At 35.8% G+C, this 23975-nt stretch overlaps 1 protein-coding gene across 1 annotated transcript in view; it reads right to left on the bottom strand.

Annotated features, from left to right (window-relative positions):
• Positions 1-8161: 8161 nt before the first annotated feature.
• The window catches only part of FAM169BP (Protein FAM169B), a 135483-nt gene continuing 119669 nt past the window's right edge, over positions 8162-23975 (bottom strand). Inside the window, exons 9-10 of the mRNA XM_007479416.3 lie at positions 16091-16194; positions 8162-14437 (exon numbers count right to left, since the gene is read on the bottom strand). Coding sequence (XP_007479478.2) covers positions 14234-14437; positions 16091-16194 — 308 coding nt within the window. The 3' untranslated portion in view covers positions 8162-14233. The remainder of the gene's footprint in view (positions 14438-16090; positions 16195-23975) is intronic.

A 23975-nucleotide genomic window follows, 5' to 3' on the forward strand; every position in this document is an offset into this window, starting at 1 on the left:
TCCTCCTTGTCTTTGTCTAGAAATAACCATCCCCAAATTTGGTTCCCTCCAGTCTTCTATAATTCTATGTACCTAAGAGAGTTGGGAGAAAGCACCAATGGAAAATGGATTGGGGGTGGAATAACATTCCAAAAGAACAAGGAGAGGGAACTGGCTGCCCCTCTCCCTCAACAACTGCACTGACATGGCTTTCCTTGATTTACTTAATTCTCCAGTTTAAGTTGCTGAATTGGGGGTTTGAGGCTGAAAGCTATATCATCAGGGACCTCTCTGGTGTCCCAGAACAATGTATTAGGGAGCTCAGAGTCCTTTGGCCCAGGCTAAGCTAGTCTTAGTACTATGGCAAGTGCACTGTGCTCATGAGCACCATATTTTCTGGTCCTTGACCATTCCTGCTCCCCTGAAGTGTTCTGATCATCTTGGGGCTTTCTCCTGGGAGCCTTCCACTTTTACTGTATGCCTGGCTATTCCTGGTCCCACTGGGAGGCTAACCCTACACTTATTACTCATTTTCCTATTGCCCTTGAGCTTCTGGCTGACTTCTTATACAAGTCTAGAGTTGAAGAGATTCTTTACTGTAGCCTCTTATTGGATTTCATGATCATTAATCAGTTGAGTTTTGCTGGAGTGGATAGGAGGGAGATGGACAGCCTATTTCCTGTTCAAACAGTCATTATGAGAAAGAGTGGAACAGAGATATTTTATGAATGAATCTCTATAGCCTTTCATATATCTTCAGTCACACAATACATTGAAAGTTAAAGAAAATTCAAGATGCTACTTTTTTATTGTTTCTTGATTACAATTTTATTTGGTTTTTCAAAAATGCCTTAAATAAGGCTTTCCTCCAAAATGGTATCTTCTATGCTTATATAATGAGTATTGCTCATAGCTTTGCCTCATTACAAATGTATTAAGATCTTGCAAGTTTCCTTGACAGATACATCCATAGAGATAATTTTGTTCAACAATACTCTAATTATGAATATCAACCGAAGCATAAAACCAGGGGAGATATATACTCACCCAAGGTGTTTACCACTGCCTAGAAAGATATCCTGAACATAGTCTACATGGAAAAATATAAATGGTATAATCCTCCAGTTTGTGGTTAATATTGTGTTGATTCAATCAGGCCCCAGAATAAAACATGCATTCCTCAAGGACATCTATGACTATTCAGAACACAACAGTCTAATAATTCATAGTTACAGTAAAAATTAATAAAAACTGGCTATTGTCCTGATGATGGAATATAAGTGAATGATTTACTACATCAGTCCTATTTAGAAGCCCATCAAGTTAGTAATAAGGTATTTATCTTGGATAGTTATTTTACACAGATGATGAACTGAGCCTAGAACTGTACAAAAGGGAAAAAGTAAACCAGATTATATGTGAAAACATGAACAGAACTATCAAAAATCCCACTCTGCTTACAGAGAAAAAAAAGCCCTCAATCCACCAGTATTCTTCCAGTGATGCTCTACGGGTGTGAATTAAGAAATAACATAATCACAATTAGGTTGGGAAGACATAGCAAGAAATATTGAAACTGCAAAGGAATGGGTGAATTGTAATCTGCTTTGTAGGAGTATTTTTATTAATGAGATCATGAATCCACTGAAATGTTAAGGCATTGGACAGGCAAAAAAATGCAAGTCTATATAAAGTTTTAAAAAACAATTTATTAAAGAAAACTTAAAGAGTAAAATTGTAAATACAACAGGAGACTTTACCAATAATTACAACATCAATGCCATCGATCAAATCTATGGAAAGAAACCAAAGCAAAAGTGAAACTCTTTGAGTTGAGTGTCATTTAATGAAATCAGAATAAGAGCAAAATAATAAAAAAGGTCTTTACTTTTTCTTAGATAAGAGTAAAAAGAGCCCTGGCACTGAAGTCAGAGAAAGCTGGTTTAGAACTTGCCTTTGATGTTCACTACCTACATGACCTTTAGGCAAGTTTCATATTATACATTTGGATTCATTTGATCCTTAAACAACACTATGAGTTAGGTACAATTATCTCCATTTCATAGATGAAAAATCTGAGGCTAAAAGGGGTTAAGTGTCACATAACTAATAAATGTCTGAAACAGTATTTGAATGCAAGTCTTCTTTACTCCAAGTTCAGTGCTCTTACCTCCTGTCTCACCTTGCTAATCTCCCTGTGCTTAAGTTTCCTCATATGTAAAATGAAGGGGTTGAACTAGATTACCTTTGAGGTTCTTTCCAGCTCTAGATCTATAATGCCAAATATATTCAAATTCATTTTTAAAAGCTGGGTTTTTTAAAAGACCAGTAAATTGAAAAACAGCAAAATTAATCCCAAAAAAGAGTAGAAAAATCAAAAGATCAAAATTAGAAACGAAAGATGGTTAGAAAAATGTATAATTAAATAAGAAAGCCTTCAAATATTAATTCAAAGCTTTAGGCCAAAAAATTAGGGAACTTAAAAGATTTGGATGAGGAACTATAAAAATGTAAAGTGAACAGGAACTAGATAACCCAAAGAGATCAATCTCAGAAGAGACAAATGTTAATTGACTTCTACATAAAAATCCAATGGTTGAAAAAGTGTTCTACATCTCTTAGAATCAGAGAGATGCAAATCAAAACAATTCTGAGGTATCACCTCACACTCAGCAGATTGGCTAACATGACAACAAAGGAAACTGACAAATGCTGGAGGGGATGTGGCAAAGTAGGGACATTAATTTATTGCTGGTGGAGTTGTGAATCGATCCAACCATTCTGGAGGGCAATTTGGAACTATGCCCAAAGGACAATAAAAGACTGTCTGCCCTTTGATCCAGCCATAGCACTGCTGGGTTTGTACCCCAAAGAGATAATAAGGAAAAAGGCTTGTACAAGAAAATTTATAGCTGCGCTATTTGTGGTGGCCAAAAATTGGAAAATGAGGGGATGCCCTTCAATTGGGGAATTGGCTGAACAAATTGTGGTATATGTTGGTGATGGAATACTATTGTGCTCAAAGGAATAATAAAGTGGAGGAATTCCATGGAGACTGGAACAACCTCCAGGAAGTAATGCAGAGCAAAAGGAGCAGAACCAGGAGAACATTGTACACAGGGACTGATACATTGTGGTTCAATCAAACGTAATGGATTTCTCCATTAGTGTCAATGCAATGTCCTTGAACAATCTGCAAGGATCTAGGAGAAAAAACACTACCTACAAGCAGAGGACAAACAGTGGGAGTAAAAACAACAAGGAAAGGCAACTGCTTGACTACAAGGGTTGAGGGGATATGACTGAGGAGAGACTTTAAATGAACACCCCAATACAAATACCAACAATATGGAAATGGGTTCAGATCAAGGACACAAGTGATACCCAGAGGAATCACGCATCAGCTATGGGAGGGGTAGCGGGCAGAGGGGGACGGGGTGAGAATGATCTTTGTTTCCAATGAATGTTTGAAAATGACCAAATAAAATAATGTTTAAAAGAAAAAAAAATCCAATGGTATCAGATGGATTCACAATGAATCCTACCAAATTTTCAAAGTATAAATAATTCCTGTTATTTCTAAATATAGAGAAATGTCCTATTATACACAGTTTTTTTTTTTCTATGAAGCAAGTATGATTTTGGTTTCCAAACCTGACAAAGATAGACAGAAAAAGAAAACAATGGAACAATATCAATGAGTGGTTATTCAAAAATATTAAATAGAATTTTGACAAGTCAAATAATAAATTAAAAAGTATCAGTACAAATATGATTTAAATCAAGAATGAAATAATGATTCTATATGAAAAAATAATCATTGTGAAAATTGTATCAACAAAAAATCATATTACAATAAGTATAAAAAAATAATTGATTAAAATAGAACATTTCTTCATATTAAAACCAAACACTAAATAGCAGAGGAACAGAAGATTCACCCTTAATATGGTTTTTTAAAATCAGTATGAAATTAAGTTAGCACTACATGCATTGATAGACTATTAAAGGCTTTCCCAATAGATAGGCATAAAAAAGGCTATTAACTATTTTATGACATAGATTTAGAAATGTTAACTAAAGCAAAAAGGTGAAAAAAGAAATCAAGGGAATAAACATTGATTATATAATGAGCTTAACATATTTCAAATTACAAATGACAAAAGCAGGATTTAGGATAAACAAACTCACAAAAATCATTTGTATGTTTACATATTCCTGATTTTTAAAAAGTAGAAACTGATGAATGGGAAATATCATTTACAATAATGTCAAAATACATCAAATGTTTGGGTAATAATCTTCTAAGACCCAAATATATATCATTCATTTGTTTACACCCAGTTAACACAATAAAATATTATAGCTTCTCAAATTAATTTGTGCAATACCACCAAAAATACCAACAGTCTATTTTATAGAATTAATTATCATATGAAGAAACTGTATTTGGATAATAGAATGGTGAGAATGTCAAAGGGAACTTTAGGAAATCTCAAAACACAATATACAAAATATCAAAGCATTTTGTTAATGGATAAAAACAACAACAAAAAATAGATCAGTGAAATTGAATAGAGAACACAGTTTTAGGACTCAAACTAACAAGGCAACCAGAACATAAATCATAACATCAAAGACTTAAAAATAAAAGGGTCAATAAAGTAATGTTCAAGAAACTCAAGATTATAAAACAAAGGAAGATATTATTATTCATAAACATTGTTGAAGAGGAGTTGTTTTGTATCAGCAGAATTACCACACCACGGAATCCCTAAACTGATAAAATCACAGTACAGGACCCTCCCATCCCCCAAAAATTTTTTTTAAGAAAATTGGGTAACCCCCCAAAATAAGAGACTTCAGAAATTATACTTGAATCAATAATATACACATTATAAAAATATTTCTCATAGAAATAAGGCATTCAGAATTTTAAGAAAATTATACAAATTTATAATAGTAATGTCCATTTCTCAGTGACTAAAGAGTGAGAGGTGATGAAAAGGCAATCTTGAAGAAGAAACAGATAAATGTGAATAGTTTCTTGAAAAAGTATGCAAGTAACACTAATTTAACTGTGAAGTACCACTTTGTATCCATCTAATTCAATTCAACAACTCTGTATCAAGAGCATGCTGCAAGTACAAGATACTTATCCTAGCAATACAAAGACAAAAACAAAAATCTCCTCTTAAGGATCTTTTAAAAATTCTTTTTCTCCTGGAATGCAACCTGTCAAAGTGCAATGTGTTAGAAAACTATTCTTACTTGTGATTGTGTATCAGTAATTCCATTACTGAACTAGATACTAAAGACATGGTTAAAAGAATATGGACCACAGCCCATCTGTGTAAAAATATATTTCCTTAGATAAATCTGTAATAAAGCTCAATACTGTACCATTCTGTAAAATTTTCATATATGTCCTTCTGTAAATTCTACTTATTAAGGGATCTACCCAAGTTATTAGAGGTATCTCTGTAACATCTTTAACATCTTAGAAATATCAAAATAGCAATCAGGATGAATGAATTGAATTGAATGAAAGAAAAGTCATTTGGTACATACTATGTGGCAAGTTCTGTGCTACTCCTTGCCCACAGGGAACTATTGATCTATTGATGATATGAAAATTATGACAGCAGTATTTTTTTAAACCCTTACCTTCTATCCTAGAATTGATACTAAGTATTGATTCCAAGGCAGAAGAGTGGAAATGGACTAGGCAATGAGGTGTTAAGTGACTTGCCCAGGGTCACACAGTTAGAAAGTGTCTGAGGCCACATTTGAACCCAGGCCTAGGTTTCTTCTCCAGGCCTGGATTTCTATTCACTGAGTCATGACATTGTGAAATGGTATAAAAATGTATACACATCACACAAACAAGGCAATAGTTAATGAATCATAGATCTAGCTTGGGAAAAAAAGTTCAGAGACCATCTGATCAACCCCATCATTTTACATAAAAGAACTTGAGACCCAGAAAATCAAATAACTTTGGATTTGAACCCAACCTTACTGATTCCAGAGTTTTTATCACTACATCATACTGGCCCCTATGAGGTTTATCAGTGTAAGAGAATTTTATTGTGCCATTAAAAATGACAGGTATGGAGAATATGAAGAAATACATAAAAGATCTTTAAGAAATGGTGCAGAGTACAGAAAGCCAAATCTGAGCAGATACAATGCTTTAATAAACAACAGTAAACGTTATAACAATATTTCTATCTGAGGTAATGATAAAGCAATAAAGAATAGAAGATCTAGGTATGCATACAGAGTAAATTCATGCTGGAAGAAACAATTTTTAAAATTTATTTTTATTAACTAGAGTTTTTCTCTCCTCATCTCTACCCTCTCATATTGGACCATTTTAAATAAATAAGTAAATAAAAAGAAAGCTTTATTATAAATATGCATAGTCCATAGCACTGCTGGGTCTGTACCCCAAAGAGATAATGGACACAAAGACTTGTACAAAAATATTCATAGCTGCGCTCTTTGTGGTGGCCCAAAACTGGAAAACGAGGGGATGCCCATCAATTGGGGAATGGCTGAACAAACTGTGGTATATGTTGGTGATGGAATACTATTGTGCTCAAAGGAATAATAAAGTGGAGAAGTTCCATGGAGACTGGAACAACCTCCAGGAAGTGATGCAGAGCGAGAGGAGCAGAACCAGGAGAACATTGTACACAGAGACTAATACACTGTGGTATAATCGAACGTAATGGACTTCTCCATTAGTGGCAGTGTAATGTCCCTGAACAACTTGCAGGGATCCAGGAGAAAAAAACACCATTCATAAGCAAAGGAGAAACTATGGGAGTGGAAACACCGAGAAAAAGCAACTGCCTGAATACAGAGGTTGAGGGGACATGACAGAGGATAGACTCTAAATGAACACTCTAATGCAAATACTATCAACAAAGCAATGGGTTCAAATCAAGAAAACATCTAATGCCCAGTGGACTTACGCGTCGGCTATGGGGGGTGGGGGGGAGGAAAAGAAAATGATCTATGTCTTTAACGAATAATGCTTGGAAATGATCAAATAAAATATATTTAAAAAAAAAAAAGAATTGACTCAATAGAGCAAAATTCAGTCTTAAAGACTTTTCTCTAACAAAATGTCTCTTACGTATATATTAAAAACATACATGATTATTTGCTAAAAAAAAAAATAAATAAATAAATATGCATAGTCAAGCAAAGCAAACTTCCACATTAGTCATGTCCAAAGATATATGAGACATAATTTTAAAGATTTTGGAAAAGTGGTCAATTGTATATTTATATTTATAAATGTACACATATACATGTATGATTTGCTATATATTTACATATATCCAGGCATACCATATGCATTTGCATATGTATGTGCACATACATATGGTATGTCTGTATATATGTAAATATATAGTAAATTTTATATGTGTGTGTGTATAACTTGGCTTACATCTATTAGGTAGATTCATAAAATATGGCATACATATGTAGTTATTCTGTATTTAAAAGAATATTTATAAAAGAGTTTGTATTATTCCCCCCACTAGAAATTATATCTATCTAACAATGATTGGGAAGGGGGGGGTGAGCTCCCAGCCTGGATCTAGTAAAGATCCTTTTTTTCCTCTGTGGCTCCCATTGTGCCCAAATGCCACAAATAAAGGGATAGCCAATAACACTGGGTGTGTGTGTGTGTGTGTGTGTGTGTGTGTGTGTGTGTGTGTGTGCGCAGCTGTATATCAACCATGGGTATATACAAGAAATAATATTGTCTGGAAAATACATTTTTAACAGAACAAATTTAAGAAATACAAATAAAAATAAGGTTGGGGCAGAAGATGGATGATCCCTTCATACCTCTCTCAGTAGGCTTCTTTCTCCTCTTCTACTACTGAGGCAAGCACCCTGGATAAAAAACACACAGTCACACACATACCTCCCAGCTTGTCCATTCAGAGAGTGGTCATTTCTCATGTCTTAAAGAAGGGACCTACATATATGGCAGATATCCACTGTTGCCTGGATCTCACTGACAATCAGCACCTTCCTCTTCTCCTTTCCTAGAGAGTCCCCCAAATTCCCAGCTTCTCTGGGGCTGGAGGGAACAACCTGTCCCTTTATCCGAGAGCTAATCTTGGCTTTGTTTTAAGAACTACAAATCCAGGGCTTTTTGTAGCCAGAAGGTTTATTATATGCACACATGAACACACACACAGTTATATGTTACATATAATTATGTTTACATATATTTTATATATTATAGCATATATAATATATTACAGGAAATGATTCCCAGACTTAGAAAAGATCCCAGAGTGACTGGACCAACCATAAGCATTGCCCCCAAAAATGAACAAAAAGACATAAAGACAAAGCTCATATATGCCCTCTCTCATCTTTAAAATTTTGACAAGTAGAGGTACACTTATGTATTGGGGTTAGCTTCAATGAAAAGCAAGGAATGAAACAGGCGGAATATTACCGATATTGTTTTTATAATAGACCACATCTTCATAGTTATATATGTGACTGAGAGGTATAGTGAATATAAGATCCTATAATATCTATTTTTGTTGATTTTTTTAAAAAGCATTTGATTCAATAAAAATGTACTTTTAAAATATCTTTTCAATGTGTCTCCCATAAAAATGTCAAAATATTATTAGACTCTATGACAGGTGTGAGTATGGAGATCGTTTTGTTCAATTACCTACTAAGTCGTAATATCAAGTAAGGTATAAAACAGAGAGACATATGCTCACCCAAGGTGTTCATCACTATCATAGAGGATATTCTATGCAGAGACCAAACAGAAGGGCTCCCTATTGATTCTCCAAATGTTCTTTTCACTAGTTGATGCTGTGTCAATTGCATCAAGTCTCAGAATACTATGCTTCTTCAGTGAAATCCACAAATATTCCAAAGAGACCAGTTTAACAATACACATGGTGTGAAAAACATGGTGGATGAATAATATCATTGACCAGATCATGAAATGTATCTGGATAGGCAAATGATTAAATCAATACAATTAGTGTAACAATGAATCCCCTAAAGTAGTCACATTATTTAAATATTACCATATTTTATATAATTATAACTTTGTAAAGTAAATGTGACCACTTCAAGGAAGGTATGTGTCAAACTTGGATCTGAACTTTGAAAACCTATTTTATGGACTCTTGAATAATGTGTAAATAACTCATTTATTTTTCTTACAAAAACATCTACTTAACTATACTGGAAATGGCACAGCTCTGAAAACTTGTTCCTGATTTTCAGTATTCACTTATATTGTATAACAACTTCTATAAATCTTTGTTAGAACTTGGAATAAATAATTTGTTCTATAATGAAAAAAAATACGGACCTAAATCATTTTCTTCCTAATCATATGGCAAGAAGTCAGCACTATGGGGGGCAGCTGGGTAGCTCAGTGGATTGAGAGCCAGGCCTAGAGATGGGAGGTCCTAGGTTCAAATCTGGCCTCAGACACTTCCCAGCTGTGTGACCCTAGGCAAGTCACTTGACCCCCATTGCCTAGCCCTTACCACTCTTCTGCCTTGGAGCCAATACACAGTATTGTGTCAACTCCAGAGTCAACTCCAGGATGGAAGGTAAGGGTTTAAAAAAAAAAAGAAGTCAACACTAAAGTTTGGAACAGAAGTGTTCTACGGTCAGGTTCCCTGGCTATTCAGATATATATAGGAGATTTTAACTTGGAAGTTAAAATTCTTTTTCTTCCCACCATAAAAAGGAACCAGATGCTGATGTACCAACTTCATACTGGTACCCTCAGATGATGGAATCTTCTTTTCTCCTTCTCTAGCTCATTTTATTTTATTTCTTTATTTTATTCCAATAACAAATGTACACATAAGTTTTCCAAAGTTACATGATTTATGTTGTCTCCCTCTCCTCTTACCTCCCCACTCCCATAGTTGACAAGCAATTCCACTGTGTTATACATGTATTAAGAGGATGGGATCTTTTTTAAATATTTAACTTAATAGAGACTCATTGAAGCTCTCTTCAATTGTCAATTCTTTGGAATCCATTATTTTGCTGATCTTGAACAGCTTAATGTCAAAGAAAGAGAATGAAAATCAGTCACAAAATACAAAAAAAAAAAAAAAACCCAGACCAGAGTACTAGACTGAAAGGGTACCTAAAAAGAGACTACTCCTTGATACTGATAACACAGATCATGTCTGGCAGAGCTGGGAGTCAAACCTTTACACTAAGTTCAATGTACTTTTACTGTTTTATGATGACTCCCATCCATATCTTCTAATAGAATCTGCCTAGTATTGGCAGTTCTGTGATGTAGAACTCAGGACTGAGCTGCCAAACCAGGTTATTTCCTCTCCTTGAGCTCATTCCTTTGGTTAATAGTTCACTGACCTTTGCAAAGCAGAGATAAAGGTGAGAATCCCCAAGGAGCAGCCTTTTGTGTTACCTTGACAGAGAATTGTAACCTTTCACTATCAGAATCCTTTTTAAAAGCCTTTTCCACTGTCTGACTTGCTTCTTTCTTGCTACGGATGGACTCCTGGGTAGCTGGAGAATCATAGACTCTGACTTTATAGTCGGGGTGACTTATCCCTCAATCTGGTCTGGTTGTCGCCTTAGACAAATCATTTCTTTAGGCCTTAGTTCCCTTATATAAAAACTGAAGAAGCTGGAGTTGTTAATCTCTCTGGTTCCCATCCAGGTCTAAAACTACACTCCTGTGATCCAAGAAACCATAATGGCAGATCCATAATCAAATATAATATCCATAATATCCATAACCAAATTCTCCCCAAGATTCCCTTCTTTTTTATTTCATGAACAGAAGCTTACTTTTTTATCAAACTTTAGGATTCCATAAGAATGGCCTCAACCCTGTCAGTTAATATTTCTGAGTGTCTGTGAATGGTACTGTGTTAAGTAAACCCTATTAAGAAAGATAAATGTGTTATCTATCTTCAAAAATCATACTATTAGTATATATTTATATTATAGTATTATCAGTGATTTTTAAGCAATCGCCTCTCATTCCTTCTCAGTTCTAGTGTCTTCACTCTATTGATCATTTCTTATTCATTGGCACATATTTGCTTATATGCCATTTCCCCCATTGGACTGTGAGGTTCTTGGAGAGCATGGGCTGTCTTTTGCCATTTCTTGTATCCTTCACACTTAATACAGTGCCTGGCATGTAGTAGGCACTTAACAAATGATTACTGACTGACAATCCTGAATTGCAGTTAATAGCAACAGCAACGTAGTCACTGCATTAGCATGGCATGTAATTGGATATCTGGTGCTCAAGGAGAGGTTTTGCTTAACTCTGGAATATTACAAAAACTAAATGACATTGATTTCACTGTCCCAAAATAAATGCTGCTAACATATCAGTTGTATTTCTTTTGGAAGAAGCCTTTTATTGCAACATGACATCATCAATCCCCTGAAACACATCATCGGTGTATTTTCTTATAAATGCAAAGCACTACACATTAGTTTTTCAAGTAATTCAGTACATACAATAAACAATTTTCCTTTCACATTAGAATACATGTCTTAAATGACATTCATAGGGCATCTGTACACACAAATTTAAGTGTATTTGAAGACTTCCTTTAAAGGACTCCAAGATGCATTCTTCTGGATTCTATATTATTACTCAAATAGATTTCTTCCTTCTAATTGAGGGAGAGCAGAGGAAAAGCACCAGCAAAGGAATAAAAACAGAATCTGTCTATAGATTCCACCAGCTTGGAGTTGTGAATTGATCCAACCATTCTGGAGGACAATTTGGAACTATGCCCAAAGGGAGCTAAAAGACTGTCTGCCCTTTGATCCAGCCATAGCACTGCTGGGTCTGTACCCCAAAGAGATAATAAGGAAAAAGACTTATACAAGAATATTCATAGCTGCGCTCTTTGTGGTGGCAAAAATTGGAAAACGAGGGGATGCCCTTCAATTGGGGAATGGCTGAGCAAATTGTGGTATATGTTGGTGATGGAATAATATTGTGCTCAAAGGAATAATAAAGTGGAGGAATTCCATGTGAATTGGAATGACCTCCAGGAATTGATGCAGAGTGAAAGGAGCAGAACCAGGAGAACATTGTACACAGAGACTGATACACTGTGGTACAATCGAATGTAATGGACTTCTCCATTAGTGGCAATGCAGTGATCCTGAACAACTCAGAGGGATTTATGAGAAAGAACACTATCCACATTCAGAGGAAAAACTGTGAGAGCAAAAACACAGAAGAAAAACAACTGCTTGATTACATGGGTCGAGGGGGATATGATTGGGGATGTAGACTCTAAATGATCATCCTAGTGCAAACATCAACAACATGGAAATGGGTTTTGATCAAGGACACATGTAAAACCCAGTGGAATTGTGCATCAGCTATGGGAAAGGGTGGTAGGAGGGGAGGGAAAGAATATGATTCTTGTAACCAAGGAAAAATGTTCTAAATTGACTAATTAAAGTTTTCAAAAAAATAGATTCCAGCAGCTAGCAGAATATTCTCTTGAGATAACTGATTGTCTGGTCATGGAGAGTTCCAGAGGTGGCAAATTCCAGGCCTGAGGTAGGGAATCTAACAATCCTAGTAACATCATATGGTAGAAAGAGTGATGTGTTTGCAGTCAGGTGAGATCTCAGTGCCCATCCTACTTATATTTGACACTAAGTCATTAAATCCAAGTCTATATTTCATCTGCAAAATAACAACACATATCTTTCTGACTTCAAAGGACTGTGGTGAGATTCAAACAACATAGTATTTGTAGAAAGGAGAAACTGAGACCTAGACAGCTGAAATGAGTAAATTTCAGTCAGGATCTAAATTCATGTTTCCTGATTGCAAATCTAGCACTTTTCCCATTGTACCATAATGGAAAACACAAAGATCACTTATTTTGGACATCTATCCCAAAACTACATTCCACGGAACTCTGGCATTCTAAACAATAAAGGTTAGGGTCACTTATAGTGGTATTTTTCCTCTATAATGTAACACATAAAATCATATGTCAAATACATGTATTCACTTATTTTTGATAGGAATATAGGTTTAATTTTACTCCAGAATTCCCATGCCCTTAAGAGTCCTGAAGACAAATAGTTACAGGTTCTGCGAATTTATTTCAATCCCCCAAACTATTTTAGGGGCAGATAAATTTGGGAGACATTAATCTAGGCAAAGCTCTTCATTCTACAAATGACTAAATCAACATTCAGAGATGTGTTGCAGCTTTTAGTGATGAATTTGATGAGTGGGAGGATACTAGGTATCTCCAATTTACTATATACTGCCATGATGACTGGGAAAGCTTTTTTTCACTTTCAAAAAATAATCTACAGTTCCTTAGCTCTCAGAAACAACTCCTGTCCCTTTAAGAACTGACTAGCCTAATGGAATGTATTATAAACACCACCAGCATGGAAAAAAAATTATTTAATGCCAGCAATATATGATAAGGTATCAAGAGCACAGAACTGCATTCTACCTACAATATGCATTAGGGAGAAGGATAAAACTTAAAATGTAGGTTGCAGAAGGTAAATCTTTTGAATGCCTTTTTTTTCCCATAAAGGCCAGAAAAAGAAAAATTCAGTATTTATCTTGCAAAATAAGTTACACTGTCATTTGATCCTGGCTCCATATTGTAGCATCTTGCTTTAAAGGACAGGAATATTGTTTCCATAGAAATATCTGACAGCAGTATCTACAAACCCCAATTACTTCCTTCTAGACATTCCATGCACTTCTTCAAAACTATTTCTGCCGTAGTGGAGAAAAGAGAGCTTTACTCTTGTCTATATTTTTCCATAACAGGAAAAAGTTAAACAAAGTTCATTTTCAGTGCTAAAGATATTCAGAATCCTCTCTCACCATGAAATATCTTAAGGTGCAGAAACCTTTTCAGGTCTCTCTGAAGAAAACAATAATGGCATCTTGATAAATGGAACAATAACCTTTTGGTATTATTCCTTGCATTGGTACAATTGCTTTATTATTTTTAAAGTACTTTCATATGTTTTATTCATTTGTTCCTCATAACAATTCTGTGAAATAGGTAGGGCAGATTTTATAAATAAGAAAACTAAGACAGAAAAGTTGTGACTTATTTACAGTTATATAATTACCCAGTTGACAATGTCTGGACTGGAATCCAGTTAGTTCTTCAACTTCCTCTCCATGGTTCTATCATCAAGAATAAGGAAGTCAGAAACTGGGCCTGACCTGTTTAGCAGGCTTATTTTCAACTATATCTGCTTTGTCTGAACTCCTCTTGGCATTCCACTGAACATCATGGATCTCTTGAATCAGGCTTTCTTGTCTAGGAAGCTGTGGAGCAAATTCATCTTCTATTATTAAGCTATCTTTAGTCTCCTTTACTTCTTCTATTGCTTCTCTACCATGACTATCCTGAAACGAGAAATGAAACAACAAAGAATTCTAGTTAATTAATATAATATAGCTCTACCAGAAGCCAGAAGCACAGAATTCTCCTCTGAGATACTGCTTTTTTCTGGAGCCATCATCTTCTTTAGTGAAGTACTTAGAAAAGTCAGAAGGACTCATACCCTCTGACTCAAAAAAAAAAAAGCAAGAGCAAAGGATATCTAAATATACATGTGTGTATGTATATATGTATACATATATGCAATATTCCAAGTGATAACCATATTTAATAATTCCAAGTGAAGTCAAGTGAAAGAAGGTTTAGAGTTTGGGGGGTTTTATTTCTGGCTTGGTCTCAGAGATTAGAAGTAGAATCAGTGAGTGAAGGTATAGATGGTTCAACATTAGGAAGAAACTCCTAAAAATGAAAACTGTCACAAAATAAAAAGTCCAGTCTTAGATGGCAGGCTAATTTCTTCTCACTGAAGAATTCAAAAGCTGGGTAACAACGATTTGGCAGAAATGTTGTAGAACAGTTTCATGTTTGAGGTAGGGATTGAACTAGATAGTTCCCTACAATTCAAGGAGTCTACAATCCTACTATGTTGCTGATTATCTTTCAGCCCAAAATCTTGAGGGTCTATTTTCCTGGGTACCATGTATCTCACATCACCCTGGAGGCACCCAATTCCTTTTAATGGCAGGATATAGGAAACTACAGAAGGTAATGCTAAAGCTTTATGATTACCAAAAGGAGTTAAACTACAATAAGTTTGTCCAAAGTGGTTTTAAATGAGACTTTATTTTAAACAAGCTTATTTTACTTGGAAGCAAAAGAAAATGGAAGTTCTCATTTTAGCAGATTGGTCGTGTTAATGTCAAACACTTTGCAACTTTTTTCTAAAATAATCCAGATCTGTACTGGTTCACATGGTATGCCTTTGATGATCAGTTTTCTACTCCAGAAAAAGCTACTTTTGGAAAGTGAGCAAAGTGCTCCCCACACACACACATAACTTCAAATTTGAAGATAATCAAGGGGTGGCTAAAAACAACAACTTTGAAAGTGCAATGCTATGCCAAGTGTCTGATTTCATCATGATCATCATTCATGGACAAGTAATTAACTTTGCTGTCAGAACACTCATGGAAATGTATTATTGGAAAACAAAGAATGATTCTGAAAGGCAGCAAACAGCTTAGACACTTCCAGTAACCTAGCCATGAGAAGGGGAAGGAGGGATAAACCCTTGATTTTCAATCAATGTGCTACTTAATGGGAGGAATAAAGGATAAGAGAAAGCCACATTTTTTTGCTTTTGTTCTACTTAAAAGACTTTCACTATAGAATTTTAAATTCATATTTTCAATATTTTCTTTACAGTGCAAGGCTTGAGCATTCTATGAGGGTTTTGTTTTGTTTCAACTTAGGTATAGCTTGTCTTGCTTAGAAAAGAGTACCATGAGAAGCCTAATTATAATGGTCCTTTTTCACACTGCTTCCCAATGCAACAGAGATTAGGGGTCTAATTCAATGGCCTGCTGCCATGGTAAAGCCCACAGTTGTTTTATGAATCAGCCTCTCAGAATTTGGCTATTGCTTTGCTAAACAAGGACAAGATAATTAATCCTCCCTCCTGCACAGGAATCCATAAAATGAAAAATTAATCAGAATACCTTGTTGATTTCTCCATTATCTGATGGTCTCAGTTCATCATCTTGGAAATTTTCTCTGTGGCAGCTTCCTGACTCCTCTGAACTTTCCTGACGAGTCACTTTCCCTAAAGGAAAGAACACAAAAAAGGGGGAAAGAATGATGTAAGTAGTTCTCTGTGGGCAGGAGCCTATAAAAGGGCCAAGACCATACTGATGACCTTGCTGGAAATATTTAATCCCGCAACATAATTTCATCCCCTTTTTCTTAATTTGGGCAGGTGGCGAGGTGACAAAAAGTACTAAAGAGTATAAATAGGGACAGCTAGATAGCTCAGTGGATACAGTGCCAGTCCTGGAGATGGGAAGTCCTAGGTTCAAACCTGGTCTCAGATCTTCCTAGCTGTGTGACCCTGGGCAAATCACTTAACCCCACTGCCTTGCACTTACCACTCATCTGGCTTTGGAACCAATACTTACTATTGATTCTAAGACAGAAAATAAGGGTTTAAATTTTTTTAAGTGAAAATAGAGGAAGAAAAAATCTGCTTGCCCTTCACTCAGTTCAAATCTCATCTTTTGCAAGAGGCCTTTCTTTGTCCTCCTTTTCTACTAGTGGCATACTTCTGTGATAACTTCCAATTGACTCTGTTATCTGCTGCTTTTTAAAAAAAAAGACCACTTGCTTTTCATCTTAGAATCAATACCAAGTATTGGTTCCAAGGCATAAGGGCAGTAAGGGTTAAACAATTAGGGTTAAATGACTTGCCCAGAATCACAGAGTGAGAAAATGTCTGAGGTCAGATTTGAACCGAAGAGCTCCCTAGTGCTTAGCAGTGCCTGGTGTTAATATGCTTGTAATAAATGGTTGTAGATTTGACTTGGAAGTTTCTTTAGCAACCAAAAGCTGTGGCCTACCCTTGGACATTTTCACTGAACATCTGCAAGTGTCTTGATATGCACCTGGTGCATAGTAGGTGTTTAATAAAAACTTCTTGATCAACATTAAAAGAAGATTCTTGTTACTTTAATTATTCTTTGTGCTTGATGGTGCTGTCTAACTACTGAGGCAGACCAAAACCTTTTGTGTTTTTATTCCAAAATTTAAGTGACTTGTTTGAAAAATTCTGGAGGATCTATTTTTTTTTGTGTGGAAATTTTTTAGTGGCTCAATTCAAATGCCACCTTCTATGAACTTTTAAAGCAATATATATGCACCTTTTTTAATACATTTACACATTCAACTTTGCACATTTTGTGCATGTTGTCTCCATTATTAGGTCTTAAGTTCCAGGAGGTCATGAACTGAATCTTAATCTCCATCTTTATATCCTTTTTTATATAAAATACTATAGACATTCAGAAATTATTGTCAAATTAATAGATTAAAGAATTAGGTAAATTATTAACCTAAAAAAGTGAGTGGGATTTTCCATCTTACCTGTATAAAAAATTTTTAGTAGTGAACACATTCTTTAGGTGGTGTTACCTGGGCATATATCTTTCACTGTAAAAAACTGTTCAAATGAAGAATTTGGCTTAGTAAAATCTAATCACAGCATTCTGAAATAAGAATATAATTTTGCTCTTTCAGAAAACAAACTTAAAAATAATTGGAAGATATCTGATGATACATTTTTTCGTGGCTTATACTTAAACCAGCCTGTGCATTTTCCATCTTCCTACCCTTATTTTTATTAGCTACATGAAATTCACAAAAAAAGTATGAATATCGTGGATCACCATAAATACAGATATAAATTAAACAGACATCATCTAGGATATATATGGCATTGCAGTTTACCTCAATTACCACTAGATGAAGCCATACAACCTTTCAAAATACAGTATTACCCAAAAATCCCTGCTAGAGAGCTGTTCAGCTTGTGAGAATTTTCTATTTTCCAGAAGATTGTTACAGCAGAATTAGTGATGGGCACACCATCACTAAAATGAATTAAAACAGATTTTAAGCTACAATATATACAATACATACAATATATACTATATATATATATATATATATATATATCCCTCTTTAATGGAAATTGTTCTTTTCATACAAGACGAGAACTAAATCTGCTTGATACTAATTATTTTCATTTAAAAGAGAACTTATGAAAGATGACTAAAAAACTGAAAGCAATATTTAAAAAGTAAATTTTTCTGTGTATTTACTTCTCCAGCAACATGATATTTATTATTATTTTATTATTGGTATATTATATTTCACCCCTTCTTGATGATGCATATTTATATCACTGAAATATATCTATCAGCTTGATTGGGAAGTTGCCAGAAAAAGGATTTTAACATCTCATCCTATTTGTTCTGCTCCATAATCTGTGCACAACTGTGTATAGGTCTAAACAGAAGTTCCCAGAGGCTGTCTCAGTGTAGCAGTTTGAATAACTCTAATGCTTTGGGAAGATTTTCTGCTACAGATGTTATCAATTATCACAATCAGGTTAATTTATTTAAAATCCAATCCTCAAAAAAAGTCATTAAGAGATCTATAAAATATGTATTTAAAACATTTGAAAGCAAAAGGGATTTTTTTTTACCTATTGGAAAAGCCATAAAATGTCTGTGCCATATTAGCATGTGCACTCAGTATCTAAGAAAGTGGCCTGTTTCATTGGAAGTCTTATACACAATTTTATTTTTATAACACTTAAGTGTGCAGGAAACTTCCAAAAATAACAGCCTGGAATGAAGGGATAGCCGTATGGCTTGTAAATTCTAAAACAATCCAAGAAAGCAATTCTAAGAATAGCACGCTAATTAAAAGCTAAACTAAACAAATGTGCCTATGGGATTTACTATTTACAAGTAGGAAAAAGTTCCAGGAACTCAGTATCATTCAGTGAACTATAAGAATATCTAAGAGACTAAAATTCAACCTTTGTTGAGGAGGAGAAGCAGATTCAGGGTAGAGTGTCTTATTGTGTTACTTCCCTATCAAACCACACAATCACCTAAAAAGAAAACAACCTGAAATTTCAGCACTAACTCACTAGCATAATAAATTCAAGATGAAGAGAGTGGGTTGAGGATACTTAAAATTCTTGCTGTCGTGCTTTGGGATAAACAGAAGGTATCAGTCAATCTGGGAACAATGCCATCATTTACAAAGTGAGTGAAAAAGACAGGAATCTAAATTTCAATCTTATTCAAGAAAACTTAGAAGCTTTATTGATCATAATTAATTTATCCTTTCCCAATCCCAGGGCTCCAAAGATCTCTTGACTTCTTCTAAGCACCTCAATATTATATCAATATAAATATTATCTCACATATTTTTACTGAGAATCAAGGATGAGAGATAGGAACTCTCACCAGAAATCAGATCATTTGATTTGGCATCTGATTTCTAGTTCATCTTCCTCTTACTGGTCCATACTGCCTCCCACTGAGGCGGCAGCCCTTGAAATGACACCAAGTGGAATTATTAGAATTGACAACCATCTTCCTAATTATGCAGAAATTTCTTCATCCCTGAATCCCATTAAATTTCCAAAATCTGTTTCCTAATCCTTCCCCCTCCTTCCAACTCTATCCTTGAAAAGGAATAAGAACTATTAATGCATAAGGGCAGATGTAGAGGTCAAAGGATCTTTTCTGAACTTCATTAATAACTCTGGAGTTGTCGTGGCAACCTGGGCTGAACAGTACAAAGGGATTCCAAGCTCTCTCTTCTCTCTGCCTTTCTGTCTCCGTTTTTATCTATCTCTGTCTCTTTTTCTTTTTCTCTCTATCTCACCCTTCTCCCCTCTTTCCTTTTCTCTCTCTTCCTCAGATCCAGTGCTCCCAGGCAAGCCACTTAAAAGCCTCATTACTATCACGGTCACAATAATGCTATTACCTCCTGCCCAAGGTGTGAGGATGCCCCATTAATGTTTGTAAAGATACCCAAAAGCTTCCTGGATAAAAGGTGCTATAAAACATGAAATATTTCAATCTTATTATTAAAATAAAATGTGCCTATCATCACTCTCTAGAAGCCAAACAATATATACACATGAAATGGAAACCAACACCTCTGTTTACTTAGAAATACCATTGTGATCTCCACTGATGACAAAATGCCATGTAATGGTGAGAGTATCTTAGTGTTATTTAAATTTATATCTGTCCCAGCTACCTAGACACGGGGATAGCAATCAATAAATCAATGGGATTGAGCTTGGTAATTTGTAAGAGTAAAGTAGTAAAATATTTTTTTTAAAGGAAAATTTAACTCTACTCAAGCGAGCTCCTGCAGGCATGAAGTCACAGGTGCTGAACTGAATTCTGCCTCAACTTTCAGTAAGGTCTATTTGTTTTATTAATACTAAAACAACCTCTTTCGATTTGAATTCTTCACTCAAGTGTCTTCACTGTCAATGGTAAGGATCAGTAACCTAAAATCCTAAAGACAAAACAGAGAATCTTGGCATTTTAGGACTGGAAAGGACCGTAGAGATAATCTCATCCAATTGCCTCATATTAAAAGGCAGGAAACTGAGGTTAAGAGTAGAAGGAATTAGCACAAGATTATTGTGCTGGTTAGTTACAGAGTCAGGATGAGAACCCAGGTATACTGTTCATCCAGCACTTACCTGAAAGAACAATTTCAGAACTAGTTCTCTGTAGGATGCAAAAAACTCCCAAGACAAAATTTCAAAGTAGGTGATATTTGCATGTGGCACTATTTCTGTTCCACTCTCCTATGCTCGTTGCTTTTGTTTATTCTATATGCTGTAATCAGGCTTTCTATCAAGAAATCAACAAGCATTTATTAAGCTTCTAACTCTATGGTAGTCCTTGTACTAGATACTAGGGAAACATATAGGGACTAGAATTATGATTTCATTGCTACAGAGATGAAGTTTCCTAGATGAAGAAACTCCTTATATCGATGCAAGTCTATATTGTCTCTATAACCTACAATAGTAGAGAGTTGCCTAGGACACTCAAAGGTTGAATGACTTACCAAGGGTCACACAGCTAAGTATGAATCTGCTCTTCCTGATTTTGAGGTCTAGGTACAACTAATAAAACAATCCCTCTCTGTCCTCAAATAACTTACTTTATAATTCTACCCAGAAACCCAGCACTGAGTCAAAAAAAAAAAATCCTCCGTTTATCTCCAAATTCAAATTCTTGATTCCCTTAAGAATGAAAGAAAATCTCATTAAAATATAAGGATGAGGTCAAAACACTTCACCCCATTTTAACTAGATACAAAAACACATTTCGATCAAAAACCTTTGGACTAAGTGTGAAAGTCTTTGAAAGGGAAAGGAAAGGGAAACAGCAGTGTACATGAGGTCCTTCTTGTACAGAAAGCCTATTCCCCCTGCCAGAGATGAGAGGCCTTGAGTTGACTTGAATTTTCCCTTACTCTTCAGATAAGATTGTGGAGTGACATTCCTCGAGTCTTTCAGGGAGCTGGAATCCTTGCCCACTCCGTCTCCCACAAAGGGGTTCCTCAGCTCTGAACTCCATCTGGTACCAAATGCTATATAACCAACTGGACCTGGGTGAAGGGGAGACTAGGGAACTCCATCCTTGCCCACTGATGAATCCTCTCTACTAAGGTCCCTACCACCACACAGTTTAGTTTTGATCATCAACTAACCTAAAAAGGGAAAAAATATCAAACTTCCTATCTCAGAAGGAAAGCTTCTTCTCACTCTCCCTCCCTGCCTCCCAAAAGAGATGTCCAAACAAGGCAAAACTCTCCTTGAAAAAATTCATGACCAGGGGTCAACTGAAAATTACTCCCTACCCTAATTCTTGGGTGAGAAAACAAACTGTCATGAAAATTTTTTTTCAGGATTCCCTCAAAGTATATGGCCATCCAACTGGGTCCTTGACAAAACTTTCTGATGTTTCTTTTTTACACTAATATTTCTCTGATAAGTCTAGATGGAGTAGTGGATTGAGCACTGGGCCTGGAAGGCAGGAAGACCTGATTTCAAATATAGCAGTAGAGGAGCAACTGTCTGACTCTGATCAAGTCACTGCCTCAGTATCCTCAACTATAAATTGAGGATTATAATAGCAGCAGATTCCCAAAGTAGTTGTGAGTCTCATGAGATAGTATTTGCAAAACACTTAGGACAACACCTGACACATAGATGTCCCTTAATAAATGCTTCCTTCCTCCCTTCTCTCTTCTTCCTTCTAGAGGTCCCTGTACCGCATCCTCTTTAAGAATGGGGCAATTTCATGCAAAATTTTCTGCTGTAATGTTTCTTTACTATTTCATAGGATACTCCTACAACAATTCCAAGCTCCTCCAACAACATGACAAGTATGGTAAGTTAAACGCAATAGAAAGCAAGTTAAATAAGCCCTGATCCAAAGAGAGATGGGGGAAAAAAAGGGTTGATAACGCTAAAGTTTCTAAGCCAGCAGAATTCTCACAGAAATTGGCTGAACTCATTTCACAAAGAAGGCAAACATTTTAAATCTCCTTATTTAAAAAAAAAGATATACACATATATGAGCTATCATAATATGCTGCAGGAAAGTTGGTAGGCACCAATATTTTAGGAATGCAAACTACAAACTTCTCACATAAGCCCCAATATCAAGACTTGTGTAATCTCACAAGTCAGTCCTTAAATTTCAACAAATACAAAAGTCTGCACAGTTCAGCTCAAAAAGAATTAGTCTGACTTTTAAAGAAATAATGGGAAAACCTTTGTAAAATACATTTTTTTAATTCAATATAATTTAATTTTAATTTTAATTTAACAAAATTTAAAGGAGAAATCATAAAGGATAACTTTTCTAGTGAATCTAAAGTATCAAATAATTAAAGTCCCAAGGGGAGCACATTTTAGGAGGATCACTGAAATTGTGAAAGGCTCAATTTTAACCTTTATACATTCCCTTCATAGTCTATGATCAGGGGTATGCTTATCTCATTGCCCTCTTCCAAGTAGGGTTTATAGAGTTGGGCTGGTCAAATCTCCCCTTTAAGATTCCAGGATTATCCTGAGAAGTCAGGGGGTAATTCTGTAAAACCTCAGCTCAAGCCCCTTCTGGGGTGCTTTACCCTCAAGAACATCAGTTGAGATTTGATTTAGTCAACCAGCCTTGTGTAGTTTTTAGAAAGAGGTATTTAGAAAGAAAGTGTAACCCGAGACCAGTGGGTACAAAGCACTGTAACACACTCCACACACATACGTCCACAGGAAAGTGGGTTCAGGCTTAGAAAACATATCAATGAGCTTCTGGGAGTTCTTTTTTTTTTTTTTTGATTCATCGTGTAATCAATCCCCTTAAGGATGGTAAATCTGTGCTCATCTTTGCCCCTGCATCCTAATGAAGATGTCATAGCCAACTGATCTAGAACTGCCACTGTGGGCATCAGAGGCAAGACCAGAAGAGGAGTTATCCAGATCCTCAGAAGTTGGAAGGTCCTCCTCCAAAACAAAGAAGCTCAAGGAGCAGGGGAAGGAGAAGGCCAAAGCCAAGACCTCTTCTTTCCCTCCAGGCACTTGGATCCCACCCTTAGATAAGAAATGTGTAACTGATAGAATTTAGAAGGGAGGAGGCAGAAGAATAGAGTTTAAAAAAAATGAGGCTCTTCTGAATGTGTGCCTAGTTCAAAGGCATTCCTATCTCAACCTGGCAGCCCCAAAGAAAAGAGGTCCATAGAGCCGCTTATCCCAAGACAGTGATGGCGAACCTTTTAGAGACCCAGACCAAGTGCCCGGGCCCATGTCCCTCCCCACACTGAGTGGGAGGCATACGTGCTTCCTCCCTTACTCCACTCAGGAGAGGGAGGAAGCACTCCCATTGGACTGCTGGGCAGGGGAGTAGGTAATGTAGTCAGGCTTGGGGAGTGGGGGAGGAGCACAGCCCATTCCAGTTAGAAACTCCAGTGAACTCCATGCTGCAGGGATGGGCT

Source organism: Monodelphis domestica, chromosome 1 (genome assembly GCF_027887165.1).
Source record: "Monodelphis domestica isolate mMonDom1 chromosome 1, mMonDom1.pri, whole genome shotgun sequence".
Lineage (NCBI taxonomy): Eukaryota > Metazoa > Chordata > Mammalia > Didelphimorphia > Didelphidae > Monodelphis > Monodelphis domestica.